The sequence below is a fragment of the Urtica dioica genome, chromosome 12 (assembly GCF_054948205.1).
Source record: "Urtica dioica subsp. dioica isolate 48M chromosome 12, U.dioica_male_clone48M_v1_H2, whole genome shotgun sequence".
NCBI lineage: Eukaryota > Viridiplantae > Streptophyta > Magnoliopsida > Rosales > Urticaceae > Urtica > Urtica dioica.
The window spans coordinates 11571459-11589433 of record NC_142767.1 but is presented as its reverse complement, the minus strand read 5'-3'; the positions used below and the strand labels follow the sequence as shown (position 1 = coordinate 11589433).

At 35.0% G+C, this 17975-nt stretch overlaps 1 protein-coding gene across 1 annotated transcript; it reads right to left on the bottom strand.

Annotated features, from left to right (window-relative positions):
- Positions 1-548: 548 nt before the first annotated feature.
- Positions 549-7286, bottom strand: ATVPS33 (Sec1/munc18-like (SM) proteins superfamily). The gene is made up of 22 exons (XM_089603509.1): positions 7192-7286; positions 7032-7071; positions 6844-6924; positions 6482-6676; positions 6256-6366; positions 6093-6158; positions 5839-5946; positions 5666-5710; positions 5303-5359; positions 4881-4978; positions 4458-4509; positions 4249-4305; positions 4112-4174; positions 3923-4029; positions 3602-3724; positions 3414-3495; positions 3212-3282; positions 2808-2888; positions 1602-1659; positions 1439-1503; positions 1032-1128; positions 549-885 (listed from the first exon to the last, which is right to left on the bottom strand). Exons 1-22 carry the CDS (start codon positions 7242-7244, stop codon positions 796-798), a joined length of 1800 nt encoding a protein of 599 aa, XP_089459635.1. The 5' UTR covers positions 7245-7286; the 3' UTR covers positions 549-795.
- Positions 7287-17975: the final 10689 nt, after the last annotated feature.

The following is a 17975-nucleotide window of genomic DNA, read 5'->3' as shown; positions in this document are numbered from 1 at the left end:
CTGTATAGATCTATTAGCTTCTCCGACAATTTTTGTTCTGTTAGATAGTTGTTCCTCTTACCTTATGAGCTTAGTTTTTATCATTGTGTCTTTGGTCCTCGATCTTATGCTCGAACCTTTTTCTTGGCTTGGTCATTTTTCTTCTGAAATTAGCTATAGAACAGTTCTACTCCAGTTTTATAGTGTTTGAAAAATACTGGGAGATTTTAATTTTACTTGAGCTTTTCGTAATTTGCTTCATTTTTCAGGTAGGTGTGAAAAAAAATATCGCTTGAGCTTATAAAAAAAAACACCACAAATCGTTCTCCTGCTCGGTCTTATTGAAATTGAACCCCCCTGCTGGCAATAATAAAATTCACTCTTTAAAATGACAGTTCCAAACACTTGGTAAAATTCACCACCTCCGGAATCTCGCTGCAAATGAAACTTGATCCCTCGATTTTTACCGTGGGAACCCAAACCCCCAAAATTCGAAGCGAGGAGCTTCATTTCAATCTGTCCCATGTCCCTAGAATTTGGGATTTTCCTAATCCTTTTAGCCTCGAAGATTTACAGTGTTCCGAAGAAGTTAATGCCAACAAAGTTTGAGGTGAACATTGTTTATAAATAATATTTTAAGAAAATTACAATATGCTAAAAATCACTTCAAAATTATTATAATAATCTCATTTCCAAGCATAAAACTGAGCACATAACGGTTCTCCAGTTACTGCCCAAAACACCCCCGACCGCACAAAGCACACATCTTTCATAAAAGATCCAACTCACAACGGAAGAACAAAAACCTGGATCAACTTAACCCAACTTCTCTACAAATGTTTCGGCCAAACTGTGTCCGCTGACCACATTTGTTGTCCCGATTATCAGATCGTATGCCATTCCTTCCTGTACCATCCGAATTCATGATTTTCAAGCCTACCACAACAGTTTCTCTTTTCTAAATGTATAGGAAACAAATGCACATACGCTCGCTGCGATTTGAACCACTGAAATATTAAATCACTCTATCACTTTTTATAGATTACACGTACCTGAGCACTGAGAAAACGCAAAGCAGAAATCTCCGCAAATGTTACGCCTCCAATAAAGACGACAAGGACTATTGAGCGTCTTCCATCAACCATTTTGCTGTATATTAAGTGCCAAAAATCAAGAACACCATAACACTACCGTATATCTAAGTTTTTAATGTTAATAATAAGATATTTCTAGAGCAGACCACAAAAAGCTAAAGTTCAGAGTATAATTGAGGATACTCTATCCTCCTTTGTCAAAAAATCATGTTCTGCAATATTTTTCATCCTAAGTTGTCAAACTTTTACATTTACAAGTTGCAAATTTAAATTCAAGCAGCTCTTACGGATGGGAAGAACATTTGACATAGCAATACGGAAATAGTTCTGCAAAACCCTAAAAGTTATAGACAAGAGAGACTTACTTATCTCCAGCAGTGCCGGAAGCACCCTGTAGATTATCAAATGATGAAGTACTTGAGAATCTCCCCTGTGACAGTTAAGGAGAATAAGTTCAGAACAATCCGTTGTAGAATACGAGCAACTAAAACAGAACAAAAGAAATAGATCTGTAAGAAATGTACTGACTCTCTTTGTGTCTGAATGAGGCCCTGGCAGAAGCTTCAAGATCTCTTCTATAGGTCTCCTGGATATGTCAAAATACCGATTTAAGATTTCATTGCAACTGTTAACTATCACTTGAAAGCGCAGAAATTAGAAAAATGAGAGAACTATATTTGGAAGGATATAGCCCAGATTTAGTAAAACCCCAATCGATGGAACTTTCATGGTTATAAAAACACTTAAGCAGCCCAAAAAAGGCCACTCTAGAGTCTCATTAAATTCTATAGCGTGGAGTAGATAAGATTAAGGTGATGGCTAAACATACTGGCTGGCATGACATAGGAACCTCAATATCCATTTGAAATAGTTAGAAAACACAGACAACTTTGCAGCTTTTGAGAGGCACAATTCTACAATTAGAATCACCCAATTCTAAACCTGTGTCTAATAGCCCTTTTATAAACCTCTTATTTATACAATTAATTGAGAACTAAAACACCGAAATTTGAAGATATGCTAAATAGCCAACCTTTTGTAAATTTTTAAGTAAACAGCCATTATGGTTATGTGGCATTGTTTGGACGTTTTTAGCATTCCATTTATACCCTAGGAATCTTATCGTTATTTACAATTATTAACGGATATTTACAACTATTAATGTCTTTTTGGCTTTGTTAATAAAATATCGTGGCTATTAACTTAAACCACACGTTGGCTATATGACAAACTTGAGTTTTCATGACTATATATCTAGGAGTCCTTATTTATACAATTTCTTTGACTCGGTAATTCAAGTAGCATTTGATTTCTAAACTATTTGTTCACTTAAGTTGCAAAAAAATAGAAACAATAGTTGTCTAATCCTCTCATTATCGTCGGCTCTTATTCCTACTGTTTCTTTGACTCGCTATTTCTAAACACATTAGTCTCTAGTGACTTTTGTGCCTAAGTTTCTAAAAGTTGTTCAACTTCAATCACATAATGGAGCTCAATGTTAAAGACAATTATTCAGTTTTGAATAGCATTTTTTTTTTCATTAATAGAATATTGTCTCTGAAATAAAAAAATAAATAAATAAAAGGTAAATATTTCTTAGCCATACAATAGACATGCATCAGAGTGATGAGAGTTCATCAATTAAATTAACAACTTCGACCAGCGAAATAAGCAAAACAGGATGAAATTATTATGCAAAGGACAAAATAGTTCAGACCAAAGAAGAAATCTCACCATCCAGATCGAACCGCATGCTGTACAAGGCGAATGCTAAGAGGTGCATATCCGGAAAAGACATAGGCAATATCGTTCGGACTGTACATCGGCATCAGTTCAGTAAGACAGTGAGTTACACAATAGGCTGACGAGAAGCATCATATGAAAAGTCATTCAAAATTCAAACTAATGGCATCAGATGAATCTGGAAAAAAGATAGGAATACTCGAAAGGCTAGTCGCTGCTAAATAATTCGAGTGGAAGCAAAAAAAAATATTATTAAGAAAAAATAGAGAATAACTAATTTTTGTAATCACGTCACTACTTGCATGTTTGTATGAATAATGCTCTTGTAAACATTATAAAGGGAATGAAAAAGCTAAAAGTTACAATCTCGAGAAGTCAAAATTGTTGCGAATTACTTGGCAGTGTTGGTATCATCAACCACGAGTTGCAGAGCACGTTTTATCGTCATCCAGTTGCTTTTTGTCTCCTGTCAGGTCCAGGCGATTAGAAATGTGAATAATATGATTTTAACCCCCTTTTTTCCAGCACGAGCGAACGTCAATTGATTTTCAAACTATACAATCAAACAATAAAGAGCCTTATAGCTATAGAACATACTTGTTTTTTAAACAATCCGGACTTTTCCAAGTTATTCAGTGTTCCAATGTGCTCAAATCCGTAACTGTGTAGGAGCTCTCTCCTAAGCCAAGCGATATAAACCATATTAAACTTCATAAACAACATGTGTGGACTGCAACATTATATTCAATTAAAATATAAAATGGTAGAGGATTGACTTCTCTTACCTCAAATAATCAAAATGTTTTTTAGGCAACCCTGAGTTTGTAATAGAAAATAAGATAAGGAGACGAAGGACATTCCACAGTGGTTCTTGTTTATGGATCATTTCTTCAATGTACTCAAAACATCTGCAACCATCAAATACATTGTTACAAAATATTGAGCAGCCAAAATATATCACCATTAATAATATATTATTTGACGAGGGCCCATCACGTCACCACAAAAACAAGAAGATTCTTTATTTATCTTGTAGAGTTGTAGCACAAGAAATGGCAAACTATCCTCCTTTTCTTCTTCTCAATAACAGTCAAAATTGTGCTTACATGTCATAACTCTGACCCTCAATAATTGTGTGCTCCATATCAAGTTTCCCTAAAAAGGACGGTTTTGATGTGAGAGTCGTCAGATGCTGAGCAAGATTGATGTGCCTCTGAATACAATAATTGCACCAAAAAGTTGTAAACCTTTGATAGTAAGTTTGACTTTAAGTTTTGCTGATTGGAAATACTTACAGTCATTTCTGGCAATGAGTTCAGCTTTCGAACAAAGTCCTTCAGTTCTGAAACCGACTGGGTCTGCATTATTTAACTACCATTGGTTAGAGCTTTTCGAAGTATTAAGTAAAGTGATCTTCAAGCCATTCACTCACAGTGGTTGTCATGTCTGTGTAATCCTGCTTCATGGATGTTGCTTTTTGACGTAGAATCTGCAATCAAACTGTAGATGCAACTAAGACATAGAAACTCCAAGAGCTACACAGAAATTGTCTCGTAGAAGATATTGAACGAGAAGGGATTGGAAAAGGAAACATTCACACTTCACTGTGTAAAATGAAAAACAGCTGAAGCAAAGATCAACCTGGACAACAACTTCAAAGTTAAGATCCCGTATCTCCTTGAAAAGCTTGTCACTGCAGGTATAACAAAGGTAATAAACAAACACTCTAAACAAACACTCAAAACAAAAAAAAAAACAAAAAACAAAAAAGGATTGGTTTTGACTTCAATCTACCATACTGATCTTTTTTTTCCTCTTCATCATCCTATCCAAAATACATACTTCAGAAAAATCAATTACGTTTTCCGACCTAGTAAAGGATTTTCTTTATGGAGTCCTTCCAATTTCAAAAAAGAAAACCGAGATACCATATTTGATTCTTATAAAACAAAATCTCAATAGAAAATAGATACATGATTATGTAGAGAAGGCCTTATCGGTGCATCGAAGGCTTAATATAATAATGCAATATCTTTGCACTCTAAACTGTGGACAAGATTTCACCTTGAATTGAGTGGTACTTTCATCTTCTTTCCCTCTTGTTGTTGGGCACCCATAATGGATGCGTCAAGCTCCACAGCACCACTGTTAATGTGCAAAACCTGCTCAACCAATTAAAGATAAGTTAAGAAACTGATCAAACATCTTCCTCGCCTCCTTTTGAAAATAAACTACTGTTATATTATAATGTCTGTGTAAAAAAATAAATTACAGAAACTACACCCAAGTCAAGTCTCCAGACTCTTTTAAGTTAGAGTAAAAGACCAATCAACTATATATCCTATAACAGTTTTTCTCTTTTAATTTTTTATTTTTCCTATAACAGATCCAATTCGGACTGGTACCTATTTTCTGGTCGTATTTTGCAATATAATATATAAGATTCTAATTGCGTGAAATACTTCCCTGCTCCTACAGTTGTTTACCTCGTCAAGCAACCCCTCATACGTTAATTGAGTACACATAGGAGTTACCATGTCCACCTGCAACAAAAAATAAAAATAAAACATTTGGGTCACACTTGTTTTTTGCATTAATAGCAATCTATCAAAGTACAACTCTCATAAACGTATACCCTTAAAAATCAGCTATTCAAAAAGCAATGATTGTCATAAATATAAACTTCTTGTTTTTTATATCTTGTTATCATTCATTTTTTTCCTTCAAGACTTATTCACTGTAAGAAAAAAGACCGCATAAATATATGTATATATACATATATTATAGATGCGTGTATGTGTATATATATACATATATATATATATATAGAGAGAGAGAGAGAGAGTTACCTCTCTATCTAGAAGGATTAGAGTACTTATTTCTGGCACTACCATCTGCGGAAGAATGTAAGGATTGGAGAGTTACAATAAAAAGAAAAAAGCAATATTTATGCTAATTTCGTTCATGTGCATAATAACTGGATTGACTCTTTCATTACTGAGCAAGAGGTCAAGTACATTACATCAGGCAAATTGACTGGCTCCTCAAATTGCATGCGGTTCAAAATATCAGAAACACGTACTGATGCTCTGCCTTTGGCCCTTATATTTGGTATGACACCAAAAGACGACTGCAAATGAGTGGTTAACACATTAATTATGAATGCATAGACAATCTATGTTTGTCAATTCAATCAGAATGCTGCTTTTAGACTACTGGCAAGCGGGAAAAAAAAAGAAAAAAAAAAACAAGTTCATCCATTAACTGTCAATCAACCTCGAGCTTATGAATGGCTTTTGCAATATGCCAAAGCGAGCCAGTATCGCCATCTACTTGACACGCCTACAGATCAAGGAGATAAAAATTACAGATCCACTAATCTTGTCACAAATACCCCATCAAAGCTTAAAACAGATAACAGTAGAACTTTTTGTCATACTTTATAGCAAAAATCCAACTCAAATGATAGAACATCCTCGTCAAGCGGAAGTATGTAAAGTGGGTACTCCCCTATAGTCAATAGGTGGTGCACTTTTTCCTCCTCGAGGATCTGCGGAAAAAAAAAAAAAAAAAAATTACATCAATCGAACAAATTTCACTGTTGAGGCCATTTAAGTTCAAGATTGATCTACAGAGGAACATGAAATGAGTGAGAATAAACTCACCTTCTCACAAGCAATTGCACGACGAGGCACAAAGTAGACATAATATTCCCTCTGGAGACCTTTAGATGTGTCGTTGTGAACATTAGAACTAATGAATTTCATCAAGTTCAGCTCAGAACGGACAAGGTACACCACTTTGGAGGCCTCGGTTTGGATCGGATCAGCTGAAAGATACCGCAATTCAACTCCATGTTCCTGCTTCCATTTAGCAGTTCAATACAAGATTCCCAAATTCTCATTTATAACCAAACACTGGATAAACTAATCAATTTCATGCATTGAATAAAAATTGCCAATAAACAATTTCCTCCTCTTGCAAAATAAAAAAAATAAAAAATAAAAAACACAGTTCAGAGAAATGCCTTGAGAAGGGATGTCTGGATTATCAATGAAATGGAGCCACCGAGCTTCGGATCGATAACCAAGCACTTCTTTCCTCTAATCTACAATGGGAAAAGGAAAAACATAAAATTTGGTAATCTCTCTCTAACGCGCACACATATACATATAAACACATACACAAAAGCGATCAATTTTACGAAGAACTTACATTCTTCAGGATATTTACGAGTTCTTTCTGAGACTGTTCCCTGAAATGCATAATTATCACCAGAAAATTAACTTCCAGAAAACCTAAACTCGTGAATGTAACAAACAAAATTGATTATCAACTACGATCGAATGTAAAAGAAATGTTTTACTGAAAGAACCTCAAGGAAGTCAGATTGAGAGGAGCGTTGTCTAAGTTGGGAATCTGAGCCATTGATCAGACAGAAGCTTCCGATTTCGCTTCCACCGGTGAGGAAGATACTCAGACAGTGAGAAATGGCAACGTGCCGGGCAAATTCCGGATACCCAACGCCGTTACCGTCTTCGGTATAAAGTAAACATAAAATTGATCAACTATTTCATAATTGGTCAAAGATTAATCATATAAATTTTTGGAAATCGCGTAAAATAGCGCTTTTTAAAAAATAATCGCAGAAATCAGATTTTTAAATTTTTATCGTAAAATTATTATTTTTCAAATTATAAATGCTCATTGTCATCTTATCCAAGCTCTTCCATTATAAACCGAACATTCAAACTGATCATTTGAAGTGGCCACTTGAAATGTCGTGTGAAAAGTTACGTAAAAAACCAATTCAAATGAAAAATTGATAAATTAGTCTTCGATTATCATCATCTAAACTGTTAAATGGTGTAAGTGATGTAAAAATTAAAACTCATATTATTGAGAAGCCGCTTAAAATTTACAAATTGTAAAATACCCAACTTTTTTTTATTTATTTTTACCCAAATTTATAAACGCAAATTCATAATCAATTATTCATTCTAGTTTTGTCCTCCATACACGTTTTAATTACAAATTAAAAGCAATAAACAAAATTAAACAAGGTTGTATAAATCAACTTAAGTAAATAAGGTTCAATGTCAAATAAAAAGCTCGTAATTTATACTAATGACGTTTATTATAATTTATTTTTTCTGTTTACATAATGCACCATGTTAAAGAGTACATTCGTACATTTTATGTAGTTAAATCTAGTTAATGGGTATTTTTCAAATCTTTCAAAAATACTGAATACAAAGTATTTTGGTTATTTACCTACAATATTCTATTACTAATTGAAATAAATTAAAATTAATATAATTAAAATTATACAAATAATATAATTAATATATATCTTATTTTAATATATTCTTCAAAAAATCGTTAAATACATTTTAATAATATTATTGCAATTGTGAAAGTTTCGTCAACATTGGTTAATATGAATCCAATAGTTTGATTTAACTTATTACATGTGATTTATAGATAAATATTTAAAATGTTCTATTCATTTTTTAATATACTTGATGATTTGTGATCAAATATCATATTAAACAAATAATTATTACTTTATATTATGAATAATATATTTCTTATTATTATGAAAATTTATAGAAGTTTGTTCAATAAAATAAATAAAAAAAGAGATTTGTAAGTAATTAGGCCACTTTAAACATATGATTTTGGATCTAGCCTATGTTTGACAATTTTTAGGGATATAACAATATAAATTAATTTGAAACTTATGTAATTTTAGTACATATGTTTTTTTATTAATATTATTAAATACATAATCAAATAATATATTTGAAATTTTTTTATATATATAATAGCTAATATATCTTAAATGGTGGACATTTTTAATGAAATTAATTCAACTACGTAGTAGAATTAAAGGAATGGTCAAATTATAATTTAAATGAGTTGAATGTTTTTTATTTTTTATTAAAAGAACACATAAAAAAATTTAATATATTAATTTAAATGATAATGGCTCATTAATGCTGTGCCAAACAAGCTGAATATTTTAAATTACTATTGATTTCTTATTCGAATTTTTTTTATTTAAAAAATATTAATTGATATTCATCCCCGCTTTATATTTTATTTATTTTCCACATTTGTAGGAAATATTTATTAACATATATGTAACTGAAAGCAGTTTTTAAAAACCCAAAGCCAAAAAACAAAGCTTCAAATTTACCACACCAATTTCATTTTTAGTTCATTTTTATGTCCTTTTTTTATTTTTTTTTACCAAAACCAATCTATACCAATTCTCTACCAAAAGCGATGACATATTTTTCACCTGATTATCTAGCTCTCATTCACTGTCTTATTCAATTTTCACACCCAAATTCGAATTGTATGAGTGAGATTGAAATTTTGATTTTATCCTTTTTGTTTGCGGATATGTGGGAAGATGGTTTTGGAATTAGCGATTTTTTTAAGAAGTTCAATAGTTGGAAGTATTATTCAAAGTTTTAACGTGTGGGTTTGGTCCTCGTGGAAAGCTAACCTCTTTTTATTTATTATATCGGCGGGGAGGTTGACATCACTTAAAGGAGCTCCTGTGTCAATCACTTTCATTCCTCTCATTAGACCATCTGTAGCACTCATAGCTACAGCCCTAACTCGATTATTTCCTAATAATTGTTGTACTTCACAAGTTACATTAATTTGTTGACCAAGGGTGGCGGCATAGTGGGGAGGAAAGTGGTGTCAGGCACATCAAAAGGAGCAGATCTTGATCCTGGCGGATAGGTTGACGCACGAAGGAGCCGGTCCAAATCCAAATCCTTAAGAGAATGTTTTTTTAGATCGCATACAGTTAATACTCGATAATAATTGTTAATATGCGTTCCTTTGAGTTTATGGTTTTTTTTTTCTAAATCGTATTTATTTAATAAATTGTTAATATATTATTTTTTTAATTTAACTGCTTGCAATTGTTTTGATTAATTAAGCTTTTTTATGCATGAACACAACGGCCCAAAGCCTAAGAAACAGCGAATCCAAGAATAGCATTTACTCTTCTTTTTCTAGTCATGTAGCATCATAAATTGCACAATTTTTTTTTGTTAACTCTCTGTTTATTTTTTGTCTATTAATGATTCTTCATTTTTGCTAATTAATTGTACTTATTTAGTTATGTTTAGCCGATAATAAAAATTATAAACGCGTTATATGTATGTGCTTTTTGTCGTGAGGGGATTTTTCTTGTTTGAAAAACATGACGGTCAAACCCAAAAGCAGAATAGCATGTCAAACCCGACCCAAAAAACAAAACGGAAAACCCAAGACTTGATCGGAAGGTTGAAACAGTGTCAAGGGCCGACCTCGACCACAACGAAATATGATCAAGGACTGGCACGACAACAACAAAATAAGGTCGAGGGCCGGCCTCGACCACAACCAAATGTGGCCGAGGCCGACCTTGACCACAACAAAGTAATTATATTGAGGTCGAGAACCGGCTTCGACCAAAACAAAAGCATGGACGAGGGCCAGCCACGACCACAACAAAGTATTTTTATGATGGTCGAGGGCTGACCTAGACCAGAACAAAATATGGTCGAGTGCCGGCCTCGACCACAACAAGATTGTTAGTGATTAAGTCCACAAGAATAGTTGTTTGTAATGTTTGAGACGCTGAAATTATCATTGAAATTAAGTGATGACGTTTTTGTCTATGTAAATCGAAAACTTTATTTCTATTATAGATTTATCAACGTTCATCTAATCTTTAGTCTCCGTATTAAAATGAAATACATGTTGGACATCTAAGCTCGGGCGGTGAACTAAAATTTAGTCGGTGATTGATCCATGCTTGGATAGCTGGATCTAAAATCACATATGTGGAACACAAGTGAAGGGTGATCACTTAGGGGGAGCATTCTACACAATTAGTATGTGTACCGCCTGGACAAACTTTGGTTGTTGATTTGTTGTTTAAGCAACCGTGTTGACACACTAACCAGTGTTGCTATGATAGTCACAGTGAGACTTAATCTAAATCCTAAAGTGGTCGCGGACGTCTAGGTTGTATTATTGGGTTCTTTTACTCATTCGTTACTGGCTAGATACAGATGCCTAAATACTTATGTCTTGGGAACTCGGGATATGATCTGAGCGGAAAATGATTCACAGATACGGAATTCGGCCTCCAAAAATAATGTCAATGTTCACTATCTTAAGGGTTGATTCTAGAACCAATTGATTGCGCGCACTTTCAAAGTAAATACGTGCAAAAAAATCTTTCGCTAGGGACGAATCAATGCTTATGACTCATACATATCAAGAAAGATATAACGAAATAATTGACATTTCTTGATACGAGTTGGACTTGGAGGATTGAGCTCATGAACATATTATATCAATGGACACTTCTACGATAAGTAAAACATAATTCTAGTAGTAAAAAAAGTGTAGTCTCGACTCATGTTGCGGAGTGACGCCGAGATTGACGAAACATTTAAATATGAGAAAGGGCTTTGCAGAGATTGGGCCTCTCGGACATTGTAAAATTCCAAAATTTCTAGGCCCAATAGAGCATTATGGGAGCCTATATTAGGGAGTTATTTTTCCAATATTCCCTCTTTAATTAGTTGCTAGATTTGTGGATAGAATCTGGTAACTAATTATAAAGATGAGAGATAATAATAATGGTTGAGATAATTTCTCACCATTAAATGATGAAATAATATATTCTCCTTTAAATCTCACATAATGGTTTGCTTATACTGTGGAGAAAAGCAAGGACCCATTATATCAAAGACATTGATCTTATGGTTGAGAGAGAATATATGAATTATAGTTTTTGATCCAATGGATCATAATTAACTATATAAAAGGAATGAAAAAGATATAATGGAAACATTATTCCTCCCAAAGATATTGTTTCCTACTACTATAAATAAGAGTAAGAGAGAGCACCAAAACTCACTCCAACATGTAGAGAAATTCGATCCCTCCATCTCTATGTGGGTAACAGATTTTCTCTCCCTCTCCCTCTGGAACTCGTGATTCCAATCTCAAAAACATGAATGCGACCCAAAACCCTAATTCGGTAATCGCAGTGAGATAAGAGTGTGACCACACTTTATTTTTATTCTTTCAGAGGTTATTGCTTGGAAGATTACAATGTCATCCTTGGAGATTCGAACGATGAAGGATCATATCGTCGTTGTCAAAGTTTCAAAAACAAGAAGGAGATCCAGATTCAGAAAGCTCAAAGAATCAAGTCTAAGACTTAAAGCTTAAATATCGAGAATAGGAGCTCAAAATTAGATCTTGAAGACTCGAACGTGGAATATGATCAGTAGCAGAATGCCCAACCCGTAAGTTCTCGAGAAATCCTTGCTCTGCTATTTAATTGCTTGGTTGATTTCTCTTTGCTTTTTAGTATTCGATTTGCAAATCTAAATCTTTATTATAATTGTATATTTATTTAGCTATCATAGCTTAGTTATTTATTTTTTGCACGATTATAAGGATCTGTATTCCCAACAAAGATATGGTCGAGGACCGGCCTCAACCACGACAGAATGGCTCGACCATAACAAGATATAGTCGGGCCGGCCTCGACCACAATAGAGCAAGCTCGGTCTCGACCACGACAAAGCACGGCCGGTCTCAAACCACGAAAGAGCATGGCCGGTCCCGACTACAACAAAGCATGATCGGCCTCAAATCACGACAGAGCATGATCGAGGGCTGGCCTCAACCTTGATAAATACTAGGGAGAAAAGGGCCCTGATAGATGACGAATCAACTCTTACTCTCAATACTACAATATAAATACCTATAATCTCATCATTAGGAGGTAAGTTTATCTCAACTTAACAAAACTCTATCTCTCTCACACCTCACACCTTCTCTCTATAGAATTCATAAGGGAGAACAAAGGTTCACACTTCACATAGCACTTGGACTAATGTTGAGCGTCACTGTGCGCGCCAGAGGAAAATTATTCGTGCCCCTCTAGCTCACTTTTCCTCTTTTTTCTGGTGATGGGTCGCAGCAAACCTCTTTTTGGAACAGCGCACTACTACAAATATAGGCATCGGGTGCAACGAAAGTCGCACCCGATGCCCAAAATATCGCACCCAAAAGTCCGTCGCTAAAGGCTTCGGGTGTGACATGTCGTAGCCAAAGTCGCACCTATTTGACTTCAGAAAATCTAAAAAAACGAGTATTAGGTGCGACATGCGTTATTTTAATTTAAAAAAATCGGGCCTCAGCCCTTGCCATCCCCCATCCCCCTCCTCCCTCGTCAGGCCTCAGCCCTTGCCATCCCACCCCCCCTCCCCTCGCCGGCCTCCCCCTCATCCCCTTATTCCCTCGCCGACCTCCCCCTCATCTCTCGCCGGGCCTCAGCCCTCGCCGCCCCTCCTCCCTCGCCGGCCTCACCCTCGATGGACGAGGGAGGAGGCGTTGTGCTCAGTTGGAGGGTGAAGAGCAAAAGAGGTCGACCCTCGCGGTCTTGGACGACGGAGGTGGCTGAGGTCGTCGGCCGAGTGAGAAAGCTTACCTAGGCTCGGTGGCGAGGAGGAGAGGCGGCGGCGAGGAGGACGGGCGGCGAGGAGGATGGACGGCGGCGAGGAGGACTAGCGGCGGTAGAGGGACGAGTGAGAGAGAGAATGAGAGAGGCGTGAAGAAGAAGAAGAAGAAGAAGAAGAAGAAGAAGAAGGAACGGTGTTTTATAATTTTAACCTAATACTTTCAGGTGCGACATGTCGCACCAGATACTTTTAAGAAAAAACTTCTCAATTCAGGCCAGTAAAAATAAGAGGATGGATTTTAAGCCCGCCTAAATTTTTTAAAACTTTAGGTGCGACATGTCGCACCGGATAGTATTGGGTGCGATATGCACATGTCGCACCGGATAGTATTGTCGCACCCAATACCACTTAAAATGAGCGAAATTTTTTATTTTCTGGAAAGGTATCTGGTGCGACATGTCGCACCCAATGCCCATTTAGGTGCGACATTTAGGTGTGACATGTCGCACCGGATACCCTTCCGCACCAGAAAATGAAATTTGTAGTAGTGGCTGAGGTGGCAAGTTTGGAAATTTCTTCACCGTTTGACCACCGCACGATCATAGGGTCTAACCCTAAATCGAACAACGACCAAACAAGTGTAAAAGACTAGTTATTATAAAATAAAAAAAAATAAAAAATATATATATATATATATATATATATATATTTGTTGTTTTAAACAACTATTATTCATCATAAACAAACAAAATATATTATTACCTACCAGATTTAGCTCTAGTTAATTAATAAAATAAAACAAAATAAAGTGATTGAGAATTTTTACACCTTTCTTGGAATGTAGAAAAACTATAAATATAGAGATAGAGGCATGAAAAATTTCTACTAATAAAATTAATTTTCACTATGAAATTCTCGTCCAACACACAGTGTTGTAGTACAAAAAAAATCTCTATCTATATCTCTCTTGAGATTTTGAACTCCCCCTCTCATAGAAATGTGTTTTATTTTGGAAAAATGATATTTTTGGCCTCTCAACATTTGTCACCTTTAACCAATTTAGCCCTGAGAAAAAAAAAAGGGAAAATAACACATTTATACCCTGTGTTTTAGTGAAATGTCGAGTTTAACCCTCGATTTTCAAAAATCTCGAGTTCATACCCTCTGTTTAACTAAAATGACGAAATTATACCATCTGGTTAACTAAAATAACAAAATTATACCATGAAATGAATAACAGCGTCACAAATCTCCCTTTCATTGATATTAACTCTTATATAAGAAAAACCGAATCAAATCTAAATCAGTACCCTAACTTCCAAATTCTCAATTTTGAAATAAAAATAGCCTTAAATTGAAATTAAATAATAAAACTCATACCTTCTAAGAGATAACTTCATTCCGTGTTCGAATTGTAACTCTAAATCCTTGATTCTCTGTTCGAATATGCGATTTTGATGACTATCAACTATCGATGTTTACCCATTTGCCTCTTTCTGTGTTCTTCACGATTAAGAGACTGTTGTTTATTTTTTTAGTTTTTAAATAAATTACATATATGGCGCGAATGACTAAAGATAATTGGTGTTTATATATAAATATTATAGTCAACGTCAATGAAAAGTCAATAAAAAGAATATTCGTAACACTGTTGTCTATTTCAGGGTATAATTTGTCATTTTAGTTAAACAGAAGGTATAATTTCGTCATTTTAGTAAAACAGATGGTATGAACTCGACATTTTTGAAAACCGAGGATTAAACTCGACATTTCATTAAAACACAGGGTATAAATGTGTTATTTTCCAAAAAAAAACTACATCATCGATTCTTTGTGATAGTCACAATTTCACATGTAGTTTTTCTGTTATTTTTGGCGTCAAATACTCGGTTAAATTTTCACGTGACTGTTACGTGATGACTAAAACGAGAAAAATTATCAAATTACCCAAATTACTCTTCCTTATTATTATTATTATTATTATAATTAAAAAAATAGCACAAAGAAAATGGCTGAATCTCTCTCTCTCTCTATCTCTTCTTCGACAGTTACTGGACACGAGCCAAAAAAAAATTGTAGCCTCCATTGGAGTTCAGAGCCATGACGTACTCGTCAATCACAGCTGGGAAGTTTTACAATTGCGATCAGAGGGTCGTACAACTCCGCCATCGCCGTCGAAAATTCCCACGACGTACTCTGCCATCGTCGACGATGTCTCAGTCTAGAAGAGACGAGCTTTATCAGCATTTTCTCTCCGAAACCACAAATCCAGACCAGATCTACATCTCAAACATACTCTCGTCTTCCTTAGACTGCCCAATCGAATCCCACCTATTCTTAGCGCTCGAACATTGCCGCCGAAACAACATCAACATCGGAGAGGTAAGTATGATGTTCGTCGGAGGTTCGGAGAGTCATGATGGAGTTTTTGGCGAAGAGATCGTAGTGGGCTTTGTTGCTCGGTGTTGAAGGCGTCGAAAATGGCGGTGAAGAGAGATAAAAGAACGAGATGGGGATAGTTGTGTTAACTGAAGAAGATAAAATGCGAGAGAGAGAGAGAACTCCACCAGAGAAGAAGAGGGAAATAACAAGAGACGACTCTCCATTGTTGTGTTCCGAAATCAACGATGAAATGAATAGGGAAGTTCATCAATTTTGGGATTTTCAGTTTGAGACTTTGAGCGTAAGGAGAGAGAGAGAGACGAGAGAGATGAATTTTTCACACGGTTAATTTCAGCATTATTTTTTTTATTTATTTATTGCTTTATACAACATTACCATTTTACCCAATTAATGGCAAACTCGAGACATGCACTCGTTCAAATTCCGGTATATTTGATGACCCAATTAACAGAAGGGCTAAATGAATAATCGTGACTTTCATGAATGGGCGAATCATCAATGTTTTTCCTTTAGGGACCACACTGTTAAATGTCACATAGTCGAGAGGCCAAAAATGTTATTTCTCCTTTTATTTTTTTTCAATGAATAGCTTTTTAATTAAAAAAAACATTGAGGCAGCAAACATCTAGTCAATATGCAACTCCAAACCAATCTGAAGGTCCTATCCAATTTGCAGGTCCTAGTCAATCTGCAAGTCAGCAGTCTCAACCAGGACCAAACCAAGCCGCAAGTCAACAAATACGCATGAGCTAGCCAAGGTGCAAGTCAACCACCTAATCAACATGAAGTTCAACTACGAGTAAGTTAATACGTAATTATGAAATTCAAAAGTGTGGTCACATAACCAATGTTTCTCATAACTGTGTTTACTATCCTATTTACAGCGAAGTTCGAGATTCAAGAACGTTGATGACCCAAACACGCTCCAGATCTCAAGCCAAGGAACTTATTCATAAACGGTTGAATTATGTGACATCATTTTGGAATGGTCTATAATATGTGACCAAACAATATAATGGTACATTGCATTTTTTTTTTTTTGGGTTAATTATATGTAACAAAACAGTTTTTGGAAAAATGGACCGTAGTGCATATTTTGGGTTACTTGAATGTAATAAAACAGTGATTAAATTATGGGTCCATAGTGCATATTTTTGGTCACTTTTGTGTAACAAAATAGAAGTTCAGTTATGGTCTCTATGTGAATGTTTTTGGTTACCTTTTGTGTAACAAAACAATGAAATCAAATACAGTATTTCGAAGATATTCATGACTTGATTTGAAGTTACTAATTTACATTGTAATTCCAATGAAATACAATAACAAAGTCAAGTGTTACAAAGTTAACAATGTAAAGACGTTCAATATTAACACAACACAGAGAACCTTATTCAAACATAACCAAAACACATAGAACAATACGAATCGTGGCTAGCAAAAACTTCAATATCTTTGCTTCACATTGAATGAGTTGACCGAGGTTCTTCAATTAAGCAATAATGGATCTTCTCTAATATGATCATCTTCATGAATTATGTCATTGAAGCTGTTAGCGATCATCATTTCCGGACGATCCATTGTAAAAACTCATAACCATTTTGTTTGTTTTTATGCAAATAAAAAAAATTCATATAAAATTCCAATTATTTTTTACAACTCCGATTTCAAATCAAATGGAAAACATACCTTATATAGAGCACGACCGAAAAACCTTCTTCCGGGATTTAAAGTTGTCCGCGACATCTTCTCATGGCAAACCAAGCCACAATAGCATCTTGGCGTTCGACCATTTTGAATCTTCGACTAGGCTTCTTCCTTCTTTCCAGATACTCGACTCTTCTAAGAACTACCTGAGTTGTAGTCTTCCATGGTGTTCGCCATCTCTAAAGTCAAGAAGATTCGTAGTGATCTAAATTTACCCAGATTCGAGTTTCAAGACTTGAAAGCGATGAGGAACAGTCAAAACCTAGATCCCAAATAAACACTCTGATATAAAATGATAAGAATTGCTTTGGAATATTTATATGAAAGGGTAATTTGATTATTACCCTCTAAATGGGGTGCACGTGCAACACGTATTCAAAAAACTAACATAATCGATAAAATATTGACAGAATGACGATTTGTGAAAATTTGAAAAATAGGTAGTAAACGGTTGTCAAAAAATAAAAGGTGGAATATACGTTGTTACAATTAGGGATGGCAATTTGACCCGTTACCCGCGTTCCGGCCCGTTACCCGATTTATTCGGGTC

Bases quoted from the DNA above. Each gene is read 5' to 3' on its own strand.
- ATVPS33 (XM_089603509.1), bottom strand. From the start codon at position 7,244: ATGGCTCAGATTCCCAACTTAGACAACGCTCCTCTCAATCTGACTTCC. The intron at 6,159-6,255 runs GTATGACAAAAA...CTTGATCTGTAG, and splicing joins AGTTGGATTTTTGCTATAAA to GCGTGTCAAGTAGATGGCGA. The intron at 4,306-4,457 runs GTTGATCTTTGC...GTTTGATTGCAG, and splicing joins ACTTTGAAGTTGTTGTCCAG to ATTCTACGTCAAAAAGCAAC.